At 35.5% G+C, this 20700-nt stretch overlaps 1 protein-coding gene across 1 annotated transcript in view; it reads left to right on the forward strand.

Moving 5' to 3' along the window:
• The window catches only part of LOC123668209 (homeobox protein DBX1), a 43139-nt gene that overhangs the window by 10507 nt on the left and 11932 nt on the right, over window positions 1–20700 (forward strand). Inside the window, exons 2-4 of the mRNA XM_045601998.1 lie at window positions 11805–11924; window positions 13001–13072; window positions 14625–14770. Coding sequence (XP_045457954.1) covers window positions 11805–11924; window positions 13001–13072; window positions 14625–14770 — 338 coding nt within the window. The remainder of the gene's footprint in view (window positions 1–11804; window positions 11925–13000; window positions 13073–14624; window positions 14771–20700) is intronic.

A 20700-nucleotide genomic window follows, 5' to 3' on the forward strand; every position in this document is an offset into this window, starting at 1 on the left:
CCTCTAACAGGAAAATAAAAAGTGAAAAATAAACTTACTTAGTACAAAGTAATTCGTGTTTTGATTTAGTTAATCAGAAAATATTTACTTATTTATATGTTTTTTTTTCTTTTTTAATAATTATGTAAGTGTATCATATCGTAGTTTTTATCTATTTATAATTGATCTTTACTCCTTAATTTGTGCACACCTTAACCGCTGCTACTGTATCGTGTCCTGTACCCATAGGTTATCTGGAAGAAATCGCTATTTAGCGATAAGATCGCCTTTGTACATCTTCTATTGTATCTTTCTTTATATGTGTCTGTATTCCGGTGTACATTAAGTATAAATAAATAAATAAATAAATAAATAAATAAATAAATAATGATTAAATAAATATTTTATAATATTGAAGTCGGTGCCAAGTAAATACTACACCGTACCGACCGTGTATACATCCGTATGCATTTAGTAAAAAGCAGTATTTTAATATAACAAAAGGACACTCCAATTTTATTTATTTATATAGATTGTTTACGTAAAATATGTTATATTTATATTATTATAATGTTAAAACTATAATAATATAACTTAAAATTGTATGTGATTTTGAATTATAAAAATAAGCGTATTATTTATCTATTATATTTTATTGTATAGTACGACGAACGAGTAGTAGATACCCTGACGCCTTAAGACATCGTCATAAACAGAGTAGGGGAGAGGTTCCGTGAATAGTAGGTACTTAGTAACAGTTACCAAGTTCGACTATAAACTTACAACTCAATTTACTAATCAATACCAGTAAAATTAAAAATTAATACTTTCAAGTACCAAGATTAGTTACGTCGGTACAAAATCGAGCAGATAGCGGTATCAATGTGTGCGTGCGCGTAATGTGTTGCGATTTAAATACCTAAACTTGAGCGAGTAAAAAATGTGATAGCGTCCTTAAACGCTAGCTGTGAAAAAATAACACATAGCCTTCCTAAACGATAAATAGGCTATCAACACTGATAGAATTTTTAAAATGGGACCAGTAGTTCCTGTGATTAGCGCGTTCAAACAAACAAAGAAACAAACAAATTTTTCAGCTTTATACAATTAGTATAGATTATATTTTTCTACTTCAGCCTATCGCAGTCCACTGCTGGACATAGGCCTCCCCAAGTTCGCGCCAGACATCCCATATATTTTTCGTTATGGGTTAGTTACAGAATTTTAATTTTCCCGCGTCTTTGTGAACAGAGGAATCGGAAAACGGGAGGAACGGGAATTTCATTAGAAAAAGCTTCGTTATGTTATAAACAAAAAGAAAAGCGTAATTGATACATCCGTGAAAACTATTAGTACTCCGTGTTTACATTGATGGTATTGCAGTAACGGTCACCAACCCGCCTGCCCAGCGTGGTGACTATGGGCAAAACACATGAGTTCACTATATTTTTGGCGCGAATTTGTGGAGGCCTATGTCCAGCAGTGTACTGTATTAGGCTGAAGTGATGAAGTTATAACAATGCACTGGTTTTGGAAACCGTACGCTTGTTTTCCACCATAGTGGTATAAAAATTATCTGGCGCGTATAGGTACGAGTGAGGTAGGGCATAACAGGATATATCTAACTCAAAATCTGGAATATGCCGACTGGGGAAGTATCTCAGCCTTACAGAAGATCACAGCTAAATAACACTACGCTCAAGTAGTGGTGAGTAAGGTGGAAAGTTCCTGGGGACGGTCGGCGGTAGGGTCGGCAATGCTTGTGGTGTTGTAGACGTCTATAGGCTACAGCAACCACTTACCATCAGGTGAACCGTACCATTATTTACCACCTTAATCTTATACAAGAAATATCATGTCTTTTTACGTGCTCTCCAAGGCGCGATGGGGTAACCCAAATATAACCCATAAGTGCAAAAATTACTACGATAGCCGCTTACCTTTAGGACTATTGCCACATTAATGTTATAAAAAGAACGTTGCGAACTAAGTGGTAGTAAAAAAAATGTAGTTATCATCGTCGAAATGACAATCAAATCACTTCCCTAACGGGCAGAATCGTCAAACCAAAGTAAAATCAAAGTGAGGATATAAAAGAAAACCTTATCGGAGAAATTCAATAAAATTATACATTTCGGCTCCCGGACTCATATTAACATGTCATTCGGAGCCATATTGCGATAATATTCGAATTTCGAACGACTAGCGTTCGAATTCCGAACCGTTTTTCCGCCAAACGAAACTGAACCGTATTCCGGCTTGTGACGTCATAGTCCTTATTCCTGTTGAAAGTTGGGAGTTTATATTACTTAGGTTTTTTAGGGGCGATAAAGTTTCGATGTAGTATCGATTGATTATGAATCGTTCTGATTCAGATTCGATTATTGAGTGAAATTAAATGGGATTTTGCAGGTGCGTTTCATTGTTATACAGTTAGTGTTAGGTTCGTTTAGGGTATTTAGGAGTTTTGATATCGCTATTTTTATTGTACGTAATTGTATTTTAGAAAAAGTTAATGACGTGAATATGAATTTTTAACTTTTAAGTAAATCAGACTTGAATAAATATCTTTTTGCCTTACTTTTCTAACAGTAAACATTAAAAAATATTTTTAAAAAAGAAAAAGTGCTTTAGAGTGATATATAAAGAGCACTAACAGAAGTTATTTATTGAAAAAAGAACAATTAAATTATTAAAAGTCGTAGTTTATTATCTACGGAAATAAAAATTTAAAACCTTTTTCTTAATTTGACACTAACACTAATAAACAGTTAATTTTTTTTTAAGTATCAATGTGTGTATCTGGCGACCGCACGACACTAATGCACTTACCTAACCTGTGCACACGTTCTAATTTTGAAACACTCGCTGACGGTTAACACGACCGCAGACGCGTTCTGAATTTAAACGACCCGATGGGATGCGGTCGCGAGTTAACGTTCGGATTTCGAATTTCGGCTTTACGGGTTTTATATTATCTGTTCGGTTATTTTTTTAGAAGGAAGAATTTTTTTAAATCAACGATGATTTTTTTTATTTATTGTGTATGACCAGTGTTGGATGTTTAATTTTTATTTTATTTTGGTCTAACAATTTATTTTTAAATCAGTAACGATGTTGTTTATATTTTTTGTTTATATGAGTATATGTATAAAAAGTTTAATTATTTTCTTTGGTAAAGTAACGTTTTAATTGTTTTATTCATGTTTCATTTTTTTTTGTTATTTAATAATTAGACCCAAGTTGTAAATGATGCTGCTTGTATAGATACTTTGAAAACCAGTCAGTACGTACCACATATATTTTTTTAACTGAAAATGAGACATACAATTAGATTACAATGTAAATACTAAATAAATACCAAACGAAACGAAGCATTAATTAGAACATAATTGGAACTATATTAAATTGTAATTAAACAAGGAAATCAAGTAAATTGTACGTACAATATAAACTAGCGTTCACAAACCTAACGCCAGTAACACTCCCCGCAGACACAATGAGTGTGTATTATCTCCTGCTTTAACATTATTTAAAATTTATAATATTACTAGCTTTGCCCTACGGTTTCATCCGCGTTAATTTGAGTAAAAACGTACAAAAATATTTAAAAAGCCTTCCTCGAGAATACCTATATATAAAAAAAATCCTGAGATTTTTCAGTTCAGTTCCTGAGATTAGCGTGTTCAAAAAAACAAATAGGTATACAAACTTTTTTAGCTTTATAACACTAGTATAGATTATAAATGAGAGCCAATTGGAGTGAATTTTACTCTACGAGAAATGAGATATCAAATTATCATTGTGATTCAATATCATATGTATATAACTGTAAATTTCTCATCAAATCTTGTACACTACTTTCAATATATTTTTTTACTGGCAACATCTGTCAGTCCATATTTTTTTTACACTTTAGGTAATCACTAACATATCATATTCTACCTACTCCGAAACACGCTGCATCTTATGCTGTAAGTATTATTCCGATCGGTTCAGTAGTTTTCGCAGTATAATTGAATAAAAAAAACCAGCTCTCAATTTACTAGTATAGATTTATTTAAAACTTAATTACGCAACTTAAAATAACACGTTACGCAAAAAGCGGACTTAATGCCTTATAGTCTCGTCTAGCAGTCCACCTTAAGACGTACAAATAAAAAAAACAGCGTTAAAGTAGGTTTATACAACAATAATAAAATAATCGAACCCGCATCGAACTCGCAACAACCAGCGCAATAGCCACAAACCAGTACTGTGGCCGTTGCGCCAATGTGGTGGCATACATAAGTACATAATTACATACACCAAAACAAAATAAATATCCTTATAAGAACAAATACACATACATACTTCATAACATCACAATCAAGATAATTCTTAGACTTTATAATCGCAAAATGAAAAGAAGAGAAAAAAAATGAGGGTAAAGTAGGGCTGTTGACTAAATTTAGTTCGGTACAATTTTTTAACCTTTCTTTTAAAAAAAAAAGTCTAGTAGCAGTGTTACTGATGCTTACCGGTAATTCATTACACAGTCTACAGGCATTGACTGCGAAATAATTTGACACAAGACCCGAATTGTCGGAAGGTATGGAAAGATATGATGGATAACACAGTTACACTACCACCTTGGAACTTATAAAGCCGACTGATGGCGTGATAACCATCCAAGTGCTGGCTTTGAAATACACAGGCCGAAGAGAGGCAGCAGTGTCTTCGGTGCAACAAAGCCAGCTCTTCGGTCACCAAACCACCTACCCAGCGTGGTGGCTATGGGCAAAACACATGAGTTCACGTCATTTTTGGTACGAACTTGTGGAGGTCTATGTCCAGCAGTGGACTGTGACAGGCTGAAGTGATAGAAAAATTGACCCTTGAGAGAAAGCCTTTAGAGAAGAGCCTTTAGAGAGAATTAAGATTAAATAAACACTTCACACTCAACGGCCCCCAGTAAGATTTTCTCCTGTGTCAGAGGTCCGAAAACACACACAACGCCCAGACAACGACTAACATCTATATGGTCGATACAAATGTCTGTCGTGAGCGGGAATCTAACCCGCGACCGCCAACGCAATAGACAGTGCTATGACTGCTACGCTACGCGTCGTCAAATATAAAATAAAAAGGTGTATAAGGGTTGAATAAGGGGTACAGAGAATATTGGAGTTGAAATCGTTAAGACGAAATATGGTCGTATTTGCACAGCCCCTAAAAAAAACGTATACAAGTATTTTGCAATCTTTGCTACTTGGTCAGGAGCTTTTCACTTAACTCTGGGCAGCAAGCATCGCCGTAATCAATAATAGGTAAAAAGAGATATTTTACTAGTTCCATCTTAGCCTTCGTGGGGAGAAAGTTTTTAAAGCGTATGATAGAATGAAAGGCGACATAGAACTCCAAGATAAACTCTAGATCACCAACTTGACTTGCCCAGCCAGCCCAATATAATTTACAAAATACTTTAATCCTATTCAAATAACAGATACCTTCCCGAATTCTCGATCTCCCCTTGAGAAATTAATACGTGCAAAATAATTAAAATCACGAAGGGACGCCCTGAGGGCTAAGTTTTCTACGACAACGCCTCCGCCCTCGATCCGCCCTCAGGGCGCCGCTTAGAGAATTAATCGTTTTATTTAATAATTGGTTATTGTTGGTGAATTAGATTATATTTTAATTGTTTTCTAATATTATGTTTTTCAGTAAATACGTTGAAATTTTGCCTATAGTTAAATTATAACCACCTGATGTCTGTACATGAGAAATATTTAAGATAAACTAATTATAGATATTTTTATGAGAGTCTTAATACATATTACAAGAATTTTTCTTTCTGTCTGTCTGTATATTTGTTCAGATATCTTGCAGTTTACTACATCAAATTGAATACGGTTTTTACAGTTGTAATCTTGAAAGGGTTAACTTAAAATCTGGTGTAACCTATGTTTTATATTGATACTACGTCTAGAATATGTCGTGTGGTGTCGGCCGAGTAGAATATCACCACCCCCTTTCTTCCCGTGGGGGTTGTAAAAGGCGACTGAGGGATAAACCTGGCTCGAAATCATCACGGTCCTGGAAAAGGAAAACTTCATTTGCATCCGGGATGGAGTCTCCGTCACGCATTCGTGGCATAGCTCTAAAATGCGAAACACTCCTGCAGCCGAACTGGCTCCATACGTATCGACTCGTCGTTCCTGTGGGCCTAGCCAGTGAGGTCGAGAGGGTGGCGCAGAGCTTAGGCAACTCTGCGTTTTCCTGAAGAGTGTCCTAGGCGATACAGTGTTTGTCTGACACTATCTAAATCGTCTGCAATAGACGGACTAAGGCCAATGATGATGACGTCTAGAAATGAAGTTGTCATTCTATTAAGAAACGGAGTGAAGTCCATAACAGGGCTGTTTCAAAATCAAAATCAAAAATCATTTTATTCAAGTTAGCGTTGCAAATTATATTTCTATCAATAAATTAAGTACCTAAATATAATTAAAGTGAAGCCACCACAGATTCAGAATGCAAATTCTACAGAGAAAAAAAAACTTTGAAAAAATAGTTTTTTTTTTATTAGGCGTACCTACATAAGTGATATACGTAGGTAGTACTTGTAATTTGTTTCGCACACAAAACCACGGTCGTCAGCTTGTTTACAGTTCAAGTAGTAGGTACTTTTTAGCATTTATTTCTAGTAATATTTTATTTACGTTGATGACCAGTTATCGATACTAATTCTGCTATAACAATAATTCTATTTTATATTAATTAACATTATTACACATCTACATTAAATTCCACAAAAACGAAGACACGGCCCAACACTAGTATAGAATGCAAAAAGATATCTCATTAAAATCTTAGTAGGTACTTCAATAATATTTACGAAATATAAAAGAGATAATATTATAAATTAAACCATAATATTTTACACACGATTGAAGAATCCAGAACGATATTACAAGAAAAATAAATAAAAAAAGTTCACTAAATCATAATCCGCAACAGCAGAATACAACAAAAAGACACGCACTTGAGAAAACATATTAAAAAATCGAATAGAAGATCGTAATTTTAACAAAGAGATTGATCCCAACAAAAAGTGGCATAAAAACAACATGGACGCCACAACAATGGCCGAAATAATCTTCGGATTATAATAATATTTATATTATTTGCTCGTTTTATTAGCTGTTTTGATAGCTGGGCGGCGTTTGAGATATTTATTATTGTCTTTTTATTGTTGTTAATGTGATACAAATGTGTTGGATAAAAAACTGACATCACAAATGTGTGAATGGAATATAGGCTTTTGTTTGTTTATGATTTTTAGGACAGTGTTTAGTTATTTTTATAACCATTATGGTGACAAATAAGCATGATCATAAGCGGTTACCGAAACGTATTGAAGCTTGCAACACTAGGAGCGACTAAGGCGCGTTATAGAACTTTTTTTTATTCAATATAAACAAATTTTATTTCAGAGGAATTATGAGTTAGGGACATAGCAGAAAATATCTTGAAATAATCTGTTCTAGCCCGACTGCAATTTTTTTAATCATATATGTAAGTATACAGAGAAATTGTGTGGAACATAAATTAAATCAAAAGAGTATTTATTAAAGTAGACTTGAAGCCAAAGAAGAACCACTTTTGAATCGTTATTATTACGATTTTTTTAATATAATTTATTTATTTACTAATTTTATAATTAAATTAGTATTTAGTTAATTAATATGAAATAATAAATAATATGAAATTAAATGAAACTATTAGGCTAGGTTAGGTTCTTCAGAACCAGCCGGGGCCCGGAGGCTTTGTCCGGGCCTACCGCCGGGGCGAGGTGGCGAATGCTAGCGCGACCCCATCTCGCCCCACCCAGGCGGACGACTGCTCACACGTGATGGTTTTTTAGTCAGCAGGAGTCTGACATAACCCTCTGGCGCCCCCGCGCTGGAGGGTATCCGTGAAGGATTTTCCCCACGTAAAAAAAGGTTCTTCAGAACCAACCATTCATGTAGATTCTAAATTATTATACATTTATTATTATTATTATTTAATGTAATTTTATTTTGTAAAATGACGATTCAAAAGTAGGTACTATCGAAGTCTACTCGAATGAAGTCATTTTTGATTGTATTTTGATTATTAATTTATAAATAAAATACTTAAACACTAATTAATAATTAAAAATTAAAACAATTTAAACTCGTAATTACACTTTTCTGAAATAATAAAAAGGCTATTAATGCGAATATCCCACAATAGCAACCTAACCTCAGTCACAATACTCTCCCCTTCAAATCAATTATTTTCACACTCCGCGCGAAAAATTGCCGCCAAACGGGAGTCGGGTGTATTAATGAACGAGAGTTAATTAAATAACGTTATTGTTTAACTGATATACGTTTTTTTGAGTTTTTGGTAGTTTTTTGTTTTTATTGTACAGTCCGATTATTCTACTAATAATGATAACATTACAACCAGCCGATGTCGGAATCTGAAAGATATTTAGAAACAGTGAATTGTAGGCGATTTAACAAATGATTTACTTTTGTACCCCAAAACCAGAAATAATACATGGCAAAGAAGCAAATATTTTAACAATATATGCATTGGGTACAAATGTTGGCTTATCGCTAAACGCGATCTCTTCCAGACAACCTTAGGGTAAAGGAAATGGTCTATCGTCGGCATAGGGCTTTTAAAGTTACAATAATAAATATATAGACTAGCGCTTGACTGCGATCGCGCCTGATGATAAGTGAAGATGCAGCCTAAGATGGTGCGCGCTTTCCTAGAAGATGCCTTGTCGCTTTTGATTTAAAGATACCTAAGGTAATAATAATAATAATAATAATTTGATTCAGCCTGTAATATCCCACTACTAGGAATAGGCCTTTTTACCCATGTAGGAGAAGGATCAGAGCTTAATCCACCACGCTGCTCCAATGTGGGTTGGCGGATATATTCCCTACTATGAGTAACGAACGCTATAAGGTGTACGTGATAACAACCGGGACCGACGGCTTAACGTGCTCTCCGAGGCACGGTGGGGAGACCCACAAGGACTGCACAAACACCCAGTCCACGGCAAACACCTGTATGGCCAATTCAAATGTATGTCATGTGCGGGGATCGAACCCGCAACCGCCAGCGCAACAGGTACAATCCATGGCTGTAACCGTTGCGCCAACGCGGCCAAAATAGGTATATAGCTTTTTTTAAACCTTTTTGTTCAGTTTTTTTTTACTTTATCACTCTTGCGCTAATGTGTCCCGCGGGAATAACGTTTCTCACCACCATGGGTAGACTGGTAGAGAGCTCTCCTCTACAAAAATGACTTGTAATTATGTTATTTTTTTTAAAGTGCAATAAAGAATATGAATATATATATAATTTACTTCTGTATGTAGGTAGGTACTTCTTACATAGGTAAATAAATCGATACGGTATACAACACAAACTTATTTACACATTAAGACCCATCAATACATCGTATAATGTAGGTTTAAATTAATACGAGTCAAAAACAAAACACTTTGAAAATGATTAATGGCATTACAAAGGCCATACAATATATAACGACGGGCGTGGGTCTGACAGACGCGGAGTAAGAAATAGGGTGCAGAGCGTGTGGTTTAAGACGCTGTCTGATGGGGTCTGTTTGATTTTTTGCGTTTTATTTCGATACTGCAGTTTCTTGCCGATTCTTCTCTGCAGAATCTACATTCCGAATCGGTGGTAGCTTCACTTTTTACGATAATTAGAATTTTAATTTGTGAAATGACGATTTGAAGCTTTTAAAGCCTATTTAAATAACTTTTATTTTGATTTTTAATAAAACTGTTACTGTAAATTTATCTTTATTGATACAAATATTTTGTATGGAATCATTTTACTCGATAAAAGTTGTCGTGGATTTCAATTTTTGTTTATTATTTATTTACAATTTTTGTTATAATTAGTTTAATTAATCAATGTTTAAATTATTATTTCTTTAGATATAAATACTTACATAAATTTTCTATATCATATTATATTGTTTACAACATAATTGTTAATGTCCGTGCTAATGTTAATTGAAATGTACTTTATAATGGGTGGAGACCCGGTGTCCTGAAACACAGGCCTCGAGCCTAGCTAAGGCACCAGTCTCCCACAATATTAGTGCTCATGTTATTATGTACCTATCTAATGTCCTGTTAGCAATATTGTGGTGAGAAAATAAATAAATCTTATTAATCGATGTTTTCTTAAATTTTCATAATTTTCTGCTCTATTTCTTTGACTTTTTTTTCATAAGTATCTTCATAAACTTTGTAAGTATTAGGAAACTTAAAAAAAATTGTCGTATTGACTCAGTTTAATTTTTTTTTAATTTCATTCCTGTGCGTTGACTGCTTTTACGACTTGTCTTAAAGGTGAAAATCGTATGTCTGATTCAAGGTGATGTATTTTCAAATGAATGTTTCGTTTTAGTACCCATTATAAATTTATCTGAGTCACAATCAGTAAAGTAAGACGTCTGTAATAAGTCCAGTAGCGGCGGCCTCCTTGGTTTTACCGCCTTCAATTATACGTCAAATGCAATTCATTGAAATTGATCAATTAATAAACTTCATTATATTTCAATGAAAAAATTATAAATTCACTTTAAACACATCTACAAAATAAAAATAAAAATGTTTTCTTATCCAATTGAAAAATAATATATTTTATGCTAGCTATTTCCTATTAACCTTAAAAAAAAAATATTGAGTTAATAAATTCAAAATATCGCTGTCCGCTTATAAATTGTGTGAGAAAGTCGCAGGATACGCTTTCTGTTCGTAATAGCGTTACGTTAAGGGTGTTTAGCGATAATTCGATCGTTTTATGCCCGTTTGAGAGGCGTCTTTACTTAATTGTATAATTGACTTTTAATTTTTATGTATAACTTCTTTTAAACAACGATATATTGTAACGGGATTATTGGCAAGGCGAATCGGATACACACATTTGTCTTTCGTGAATATATCGACTTTTTAACCGAATTAAAAGAAGAAGCTTTTCATTATAATGAACCAACTTTTTCGGATTTTATCGCGGTTTGTTAAGTTTTTTGCGTAGAGAGGACTAATTAAAATATTTGTAGTACTGTTAAAACCTTGTATTGGTGTGCGAAAGTGTAAATAAATAACTTTGTAACGTTGGGACGTCTGACACCTCAGTCCTCCTGTGGCCATAATTGCTGTAAATTATACGAAATATCGGGCATAAAAAAAAAACCGCGATAAAATCCGATAAAATTGTTTAGTTATAAGGAGAAAGGGGCGATGACATAAGATAAGTCGCGGGAATAACATGTGATAGAGTGGCCATAGAAAGACCAGAATGGAGAAGATTGGAGGTGGCCCTTGCCACCTGGCAAACGGACACGCAAAAGTGGAGCGAAGAAAGAATTTACGAATAATTAAAGAAATATTGTCATGTCCGATGATATGTGATGATGATGATGATGATAATGATAAATGACTATTTTTTCGACTACCTATGTTGTATTTTTTGTATTATTGTAAATTGCAGTAGGTTTTTTTTTTCGTTTGCGAGCAAACACAATAAAGACAATTACTAAACCAACGGTCTGGCGGTTTTTAACTTGTCTAATATCAAAAAGGAAATAAAGTCCATTTTTATGCTTACGCTCGGTCCCCACCTTTGGTGAGGGTCCCCGTTTAAACTATAAAGATCAAAAAAAAAACAAGACAAGTCATATGTCATTGTCTTAAGAAGTCAAGTTTGTTTAGTCCTTACTACTTCAACTGAATGTAATGTGTTTTTTTTAACAGAATACCGTCAGCCGGTCCTCGGGAACCCCTGGCCCATCGCGAAGCCTATCGCCAGCAGACCCATACCCGTCCAACACCACTTACAGCATCTTCTCGCGCACTGTCATCACCCGTACTTAGGTGAGATATTATTTTATATTTTTTTATTTATTGATTCAACCTGTAACAACCAACTGCTGGGCATTGGTCTCTTTTTCCATGTAGGAGAAGACCACATGCTGGAGCTTAATTGTTTTGCCTCAAGCTGTTGCAGCCCTTAAGTTCGCGCCGAACTTATGTACTCTAATATTATGAACCAGTATGGACAAATTTAGGTCACTCAGCGTTCAGTATAAAAGCAGCAAAATGAAGTAGCACTGGGCTGGTCACGGGTGTCAATGGCCCCTGGCCCAGGCGTGTCCTGAAGTAGAAATTGCGTGTTGACAAACGGAGTGTGGGATGTCCTCCGGCCCGCCGGACAGAGGATCTACGTAAAATCGTCGCCGGAAGCTTGATAAGGATTGCGGGTGGCTGAGATTTTACTACAATAGGATGATTACGAAAGAATTTCATATCCGAAACCGTCTCCGGAATCGGTATATTTAAATTTAGTTAACTTTCATATATTTATGGATATTAAAATAGATGGACTAGTTATCTTCTGCAATTGCATCCGTATTTCTACCCATTTTTAAACGTCGACCCTCATTCTATCTATATTTATAGATAAAAAACTGTTAACACGAATCTCTTTAAAGATAAAAAATAATACGGATAGCTTTAATGAAACCACCCCATTGTTACGACCCCAACTTGAATAAACACTAAAAATTAATCCGGAATTCAATACAACGAGATTAGCTCCGTGTAATTGGGCGTGCCTATGAAAACATTCGGTTATTGTTAGAAAAATATTACATGGTTTTGGCTCGACTTGGCTTTAAAATTGGTTTGACTTGTCTTTAAAATTGGGTCGACTTGGCTTTGCAGTTTTTTATTAGATATTACGCTATTAAATATAGTTCTGGGTATTTGATTAAATTTTGGTGTTAGTAGATATTTGAGTAATAGAGATAATAAAAATTAAAAATAAAAAGATTTATTTATAAGGGTTTGCAAAAACCCGATGCTTATTAGGCGCAATGACCTTATTTTAATTCTCATTTATGTTTAGTTTATTTTCTTGTTTAAAGTTGGTATTCTTTGTTTGTCACCAGTAAGGCCAGCACAAGCACACACGCAAGTATTCCCACTACCCGGCGGGTTTCCCTGGGCGCATAGCTCTAGAGGTAAGATTTTTTTATCACAACTACGTCCCGTGGGTGTCGTAAGAGGCGACTAAGGGATAACACAGTTTCGCTACCACCTTGGAACTTAAAAAACCGATCGATGGCGGGATAACCATCCAACTGCTGGCTTTGAAATACACAGGCCGAAGACGGGCAGCAGCGTCTTCGGTGCGACAAAGCCAGCTCTGCAGTCACCAACCCGCCTGCCCAGCGTGGTGACTACGGGCAAAACACATGAGTTCACGTTATTTTTGGCGTAAACTTGTGGAGGCCTATGTCCAGCAGTAGACTGTATAGGCTGTAATGATGAACTACGAGTACCTCGTCGTATCACCTAGGTAATTTCCTATGACATGGGAATGTCGGAATAAAAAGTACCTATCCTACGTATGGCTTTATTTCGGCACACACGATTGGTTGTCTCGTATTTGTCCTGATCATTTCGTGGTCACGCTTTTGCGATTTTTGTCGTGTGAGTTTAAATTTTAAAAGAGTACTTACTTTTTCCTCCGGTTTTTTTTTCTCTCGGCCTACACGAAGGATATTAATTTATTTATTATCATATTCAATATTAATTGTGGTGTGTGGCTACGGCACCAAAGAATATAGCCACCCCCTCTCTTCCCGTGGGTGTCGTAAGAGGCGACTAAAGGATAACAAGGTTCCACTGCCACCTTGGAACTTAAGAAGCCGACCGATGGCGGGATAACCATCTAACCGCTGGCTTTGAAATACACGGGCCGAAGACGGGCAGCAGCGTCTTAGGTGCGACAAAGCCAGCCCTGCGGTCACCAACCCGCCTGCCCAGCGTGGTGACTATGGGCAACACACATGAGTTCACGCATTTTTGGCGCGAACTTGTGGAGGCCTATGTCCAGCAGTGGACTGCAATAGGCTGAAATGATGATGATGAAATGATCATATTTAATAAAATCAAGGATATAGTAGAAAGGTAATGTCTACCAAGATATTAGGATTTAGTGTTCATTAATTATTGTGACTAAGTTATGCTGGACAAAAACACTGGGTACATTAACTGAGTTTGGAACATGCCTAATGTTTAGATGTAATTTTTTTAATTGATTGATAATGTTGCTACCTTAACTTTTTTGTAAATGTATTTTTTGACGTTCGTTAAGTGTGTGTAATCACCTTATATCGAAATATATTAATTTCATTTCATTTCATTTTTAACCGACTTCAAAAAAGGAGGAGGTTACTCTACGATCAATTTAATTTATTTGGGTTCTTAGTTTGTCCCTGCAATAATTTGACGTGTATAATCATATTATGAATACATTAAAATATCTGTAGCTTACGAAAGTATCGAATGGAATATAATACACAGTGCACTGAATACACTTCACACTAAATCGCTAAACTATTTAGGCTGTAGTGGAAAACATAGAAAACTACATACATACATAAACTCGAAAAACATTACCCTCCTACTTATCTATTACTTAGTCGGGTATAAAAACTAATTCGAAAGTTCAGAGCATGCGTTCATTTATATTTATTTAAGTAAATTAATAATTAAATGAATTCACAGGTAAACCAAGACGCGGCATGATGAGGAGGGCGGTGTTTTCAGACTTACAGAGAAAAGGGCTAGAGAAACGGTTCCAGGTACAAAAGTACATATCGAAGCCTGACAGGAAGAAACTCGCTGAAAAACTAGGCTTGAAGGATAGTCAGGTAACAAAACACCTTTTTTTATTTACAAATATGTTCAAAATACACACACGGTCGTCTGTCTCTAAGGTCGGTGACTTTATGTATGTGTTATAGGTAACAGTCGACCGTGATGATTGACGATTTGCCTTTTTTATATATTCATATAAGTATTATATTAATATAACTTTTTCGGATTTTTTCGAATACTTTACAGCAACCATGGTCACGGGAGGACTGAGGTCTCAGACGTCCTAACGTTACAAAGTTATTCGAAACTACCCTATATACCTACATAATATTTTAGTTAGTCCTCCCCTATGGAAAGAGTCTCATAAAACATGGACAAATGCAGACCCAATTCTCATACCGAGGTATAAGAATCTATCAGATCTCATAGACTCTCATAGCCTCTCATCTCTATGCAGAAAGTGCTGTAGGTTCCTATGTATTCATATAGGCACTTACTGTAGATAAAACTGGCTGAAAAGTTAGATTTGAAGGATATCCAGGTAACTGTAGGTAATGTTTAATTTTATAAATAAACATTTTAATATATGTATATAATTATACACACACGGACGGTTTTTCCTAATATGACCTATTTGATAAGAAACTCAACGGTTCGTTTAAAAACCTAATAAAAAGAAATCCGATAGTACCTATAGGATTAATGGTAAGAAAAGAAATTAAGATTACATCTGTAAGGGACTGTCTCATCGGTTGCTGATAAAGCTATCTAACATATAACAGTATCCAACAGATAAAAATTTATGGTATACTTTTCTTGATCACTATTATCCTCCATTTTATGTGTCAGATATTTCTATTGATAACTCGTGAATTATAATTAATAAACGCTTCACACTCAACGGATCCCCCAGTAGGATTTTCTCCTGTGTCTGGGGTCCGGAAACACACACAATACACAAACACAACGCCCAGACCATAACAAACATTATATGGCAGATACAAATGTCAGTCGTGAGCGAGAATTGAACCCGCGACCGCCGGTGTAACAGCCGCTATGACCGCTACGCCAACGCCAAATTCAAAACTAAAAATAAGTCCCAGTTTTATCTCCTTCTGATATATATTATCAGTAACTTATGTTATTGACAAATATTATCAATAACCTTTATATAATAATGAATATTAATAAAGTAAAAATTACCACAAAATTACTTTGAAATCTAATTAAAATATTAAAACCCAAAAAAAATCTCCTAAACACAAGCAATTATAACGAAAATTCCGAAACGAAAATGATATATCAAACGTTGCCCCCATGTAGCGGAGGGTGTTACAAAAAATTTTCATCCCCCAACAAGGGGTGCGTCAGAAACAGCCGCGACGGCGAACGATTACATATTATTTGCATTTTCGAGATTTTGCGCTCAAAGCATTTGTTGACTTGAGATAATCAGACAATTATAACGATACGGTGGTATTTTGAAGGGTTATTTTATCTTATAACATTTTAAAATTTAATATTTTTAGACCCAAAAATTTGAAATTATTTACAAACGAAAAAAAAAAACGTCTTAAATATACATAGGTACAAGAACTTCTTGTTTTGTGAAGAATTAAGAAAAAACTTTGAATAGTTACGGGTTTCTGTAAAGAACTCACTATAGACGGCGCCACGGTCGCTTAGACAGAATATAATCATCATAAAAATTTCGACCTAGCGGGTACATCGACACGGTCAGTCGATGATGCAGGTTCGATCTCCGCTGAAACGATCGATTTTTTTATATTAAAAAATGTTAAGAATTAATAAACGCTTCACCTTCAACGGCTCTTCCAGTAGGATTTTCTACTGTGTTGGGGGTCCGGAAATACACACAGTACACAAACAACGCCCAGACCACGACTAACATCTATATGGTCGATACAAATGTCTGTGGTAAGCGGGAACAGAACCTGCGACCGCTAGCGCAACAGCCAGTGCTATTACCGCTGCGCCAACACGTCGTCAAACAATCTGTAAATATCTTGAAGGTTAATTATAATCATTTTTACTTATATGAAACTTACCGAGATCGATATTTTGAAACTACTAATAGTTCGGCAGCTTTGCAGACGCCGTCCTCACGCGTGACAGTTGCAATCAGTAGCAAAATGACTATTTTGGTCCTGTAGAGTCAGAGCTCAAATGACCGTGAGAGCTTAAAAACTTTGCTTAGTTTTTTTTTTGGTCTACAATTAATAATAAATATAACATGCCAATGATATTGGACATCTATTTCCATACATTCACACGTATCCCCAAACGTCTATGCGATAAATGAAACTTACCTAATGAACAGTCATTAATTAATTATTAGAATTTGAACGCCCCACAAACACTTCACGCTCGACGGCCCCCAGTAGGATTTTCTCCTGTGTCGGGGGTGCGGAAACACAATAAACAAGCACAAACACCCAGATCACGACAAACATCTATATGGCCAAAACAAATGTTTGTCAGTAGGTACTATGACCGCTGTGCCAAGTCTACTATTGTCATGTTTAAAAATTAAAATGTCTAAATAATGCAGGAAATATAATTACATAGATTTAAGACAAACGAAAATATAGAAGATGACTAAAAGAACATTTACTAAAATCTTTAAGCGTTTAATAGTTACAAAATTTTGGTAATTACCTTAGTTTAAATTTAATGGCCTAACATGGTACGGTACGATAAAGATATTATATGATAATATGATATGCGACGCGGCGGCTTGTCCGGATAAGCTCCTGTGAGTTTTCGTGGCAGGCTTATGTATAAGTTTTAACTATGTGTTTTTTGTATTTTGAACAAATAAAAAAAAAAAAAGTACCTATAAGAAACAAACTAAGTATATCGAGTTTTGTTCTCACTAACACAAAGTTTTATGTAGAATTGGACAAGATATGCACTATGTTTTTCTATGTGTTTTGTATTCTGATCATAGGATTATGGCTTGTAACGATGTCGAAATATTAGGAACATAAAATGACCAATAACCATATAAAGAAATCCTACGCCCCTATGGAAAATAATTGTATTTGCTCGCAAACGAAAAAAAACCGACTTTAATTACATCGACAAGTAAATACAACGTAGGCAGACGAAAAAATAGTCAAGTAAATACGCGTTATCAAAGGTTGCTCAAAAAGTAATCAGATCTCGATGAAATTTAAATGTGACCACATAATAAACATCAGCAGCAGTCAGCTCAGGCTATTGCAGTCCACAGCTGGACATAGACTTCCCCAATTTCGTGCCAGACATCCCAGTTTTTCGCAATCTTCATCCAGCCTACACCGACAATCTTACGTGAACGTCGGTCCATCGGGCCGGAGGACATCCCACACCGCGTTTGCCAAGACGCGGTCTAAACTCCAGGACCCGTCTGCTCCAACGGCTATCGGTATTGCGACACAGATGACCAGTCCACTGCCATTTCAACTTGCTAATTCTGTGGGCTATGTCGGTTACTTTCGTTCTCTCGCGGATAGTCTCATTTTTAATCCTATCTCTGAGAGAAACCCCAAGCATAGCCCGATCCATTGCTCGTTGAGCGACTTTAAGCTTATGGACCAGTCCCTTCGTCAGTGTCCACGCCTCGGCTCCGTATGTAGACACAGGCAGACGCGAAGACTTTTGTCTTCAAGCATTGCGGAATCTTCGTAGTGAAGACTCGACGAAGCCTGCCAAATGCCGCCCAGCCCAACCGAATCCTGCTATCGGGCTCCTTCTCGAAGTTGTTGCGGCCTAGTTGGATAGTATAGCCTAGGTAAATATAATCCTGAACAACTTCGAAAAGGGTACCATCGACCGATATCGCCGAATATATTGTCATCTTTGCGGAGACGTTGGATGAGTTAGGCCAAATGCTGGTCGGCCTAAACGAGTCCTCCCAGCGTGTCGGTCTCTGTATGAACTAGGACAAAACGGAAGTTATGTTTAACAACCAAGTCATACCGAGACCGGTATCGGCCGATGGTACCCTTCTCAAAGTATCTAATAAACATCAGCTTTCGATTAAATAAAATCATCAAAATCGGTAAACCCAGTAAAAATTTATGTTATATAATACAACGTTGGTCGACGAAAAATAGTCAAGTAAAAACGCATTATTAGATATAACGCGAAAAGTAGTTGTTAGATCTCAAATAAATTTTAATGGGACCAAATGACACCCACCTTTTGATTAAAAGAAATTGTCGAAATTGGTCCACCCAGTCAAAAGTTCAGAAGTAACATAAATTAAAAGAATAAAATCGAATTGAGAACCTTTTCCTTTTTTGGAAGTCGGTTAAAAAATCTCATAAGCCAAATAAAATGCAGACCAAATACTCATAGATCTCACAGCCTCTTATAGCTCGATATATGAGAATTTGGCATGCATTTGTCCATGTTCTTATGAGGTTCAGTGTTGTCAAATGGGGCGATTTGTCGCGAATTGGGCGATTTTTTTCATGGATACGCTCCTTTTTTTAAGTTTGGGCGACAAGTCGCAAATTAGGCTCTTTTTAATCCTCAGCGTTGGCAACAAGTTAAAAGTACAAAAACCGTTACAAAAAATATTGTTTTTTTTTTATGTCCCAATAAGCTTCCTTTAATTTTGAAATTGAGTCAATATATTTTATCTGTATCTTTTATTTTATCTTTTGTATCTTGGGACATCATGTAAGTTAATAATATTTTAAATAAATAATCCCACCAAAAACATTTTCATGTAAAATGTTGCCAAGACGAGATCATATGGCTCGCACTGTCAAAAAGTTATCAGATCTCATGTAGAGCCAAGCTTCTAATTCTACACGCCCTAACTCTACAAGCCCTAACTTCACAAACTCTACACCCTAGTCAAAATATGTGGCTTGGCCGTTTCGTTACTACCGGCTGCCGATGTTGTAGATGACGACTTTCTTGTCTCATTTATATAAATATATTTTCTCTTTTTATTTTTATTTGTATTATATTTATATCAATTATTCTTCTTCTTTTTATTTTTTCTTTAATAGAACTATTGTATGACAGAAAAGTAAAAAACAGTGAAAATTTTTTTCACCTTACGCCCACGTGACGGTAGCGAAACGGCCAAGCCACATATTTTGACTAGGGTGTAGAGTTTGTGAAGTTAGGGCTTGTAGAGTTAGGGCGTGTAGAATTAGAAGCTTGGCTCTACATGAGATCTGATAACTTTTTGACAGTGCGAGCCATATGATCTCGTCTTGGCAACATTTTACATGAAAATGTTTTTGGTGGGATTTCACTTCTTTTTGTAAGTTGCTTATGACAATATTATAGTTGCATTTTACCTCCGAGACATTTTATATCATAAATATTATCCAATCTTCACCATATTCGGTTTAAGCACGCTGTTTTTGATTTTATGTTGAACTGATATGCAAACGGTGATCTCCGCCAAAACATAAATACCAAAATTACAAAATGTAAATTTTCGACATAAACTAATAACCGATTTTTATTTTTTATGTATTTTATTATTATTAATAATAACAAGGAGTCCCTATATCAATTTTCAGACCTCTAGCATCAAAATTTGCGGAAGTCTCATACAAACTTCCATCCCCTAGTTTAAGGGGTTGGGGGGTAAAAGTTCTAAGTCTTAGAATTTTTTTGTTGTTTGTGTACTAATACTAGCTTACATACCAAATTTCAGCTTTCTGAGACTTCAGGAAGACTCTAGGAATTTTGATGATCATCAGTGAGTGACGAAATCGGGGTTTTTTAGATATCAATAAAATCTAAAGTATAAGAGCTATGCAATTGAAACTTTATATGTTTAATAAGTTCACTATTGACATCATATCCCTAGAATTTTGTTTATCTGGTATAATCCAAACCCAAGTTATGAGGGTTCAAAAAAACGACGAAGCACTTCGAGAAAAGATAGGTAGTGCTTTTCGTTTTTTTTTTTTTTTTTTTTTTTTGGTTCGTCTTGGCGGGGGCA

Source organism: Melitaea cinxia, chromosome 30, assembly GCF_905220565.1.
Source record: "Melitaea cinxia chromosome 30, ilMelCinx1.1, whole genome shotgun sequence".
In the NCBI taxonomy this organism is placed as follows: domain Eukaryota; kingdom Metazoa; phylum Arthropoda; class Insecta; order Lepidoptera; family Nymphalidae; genus Melitaea; species Melitaea cinxia.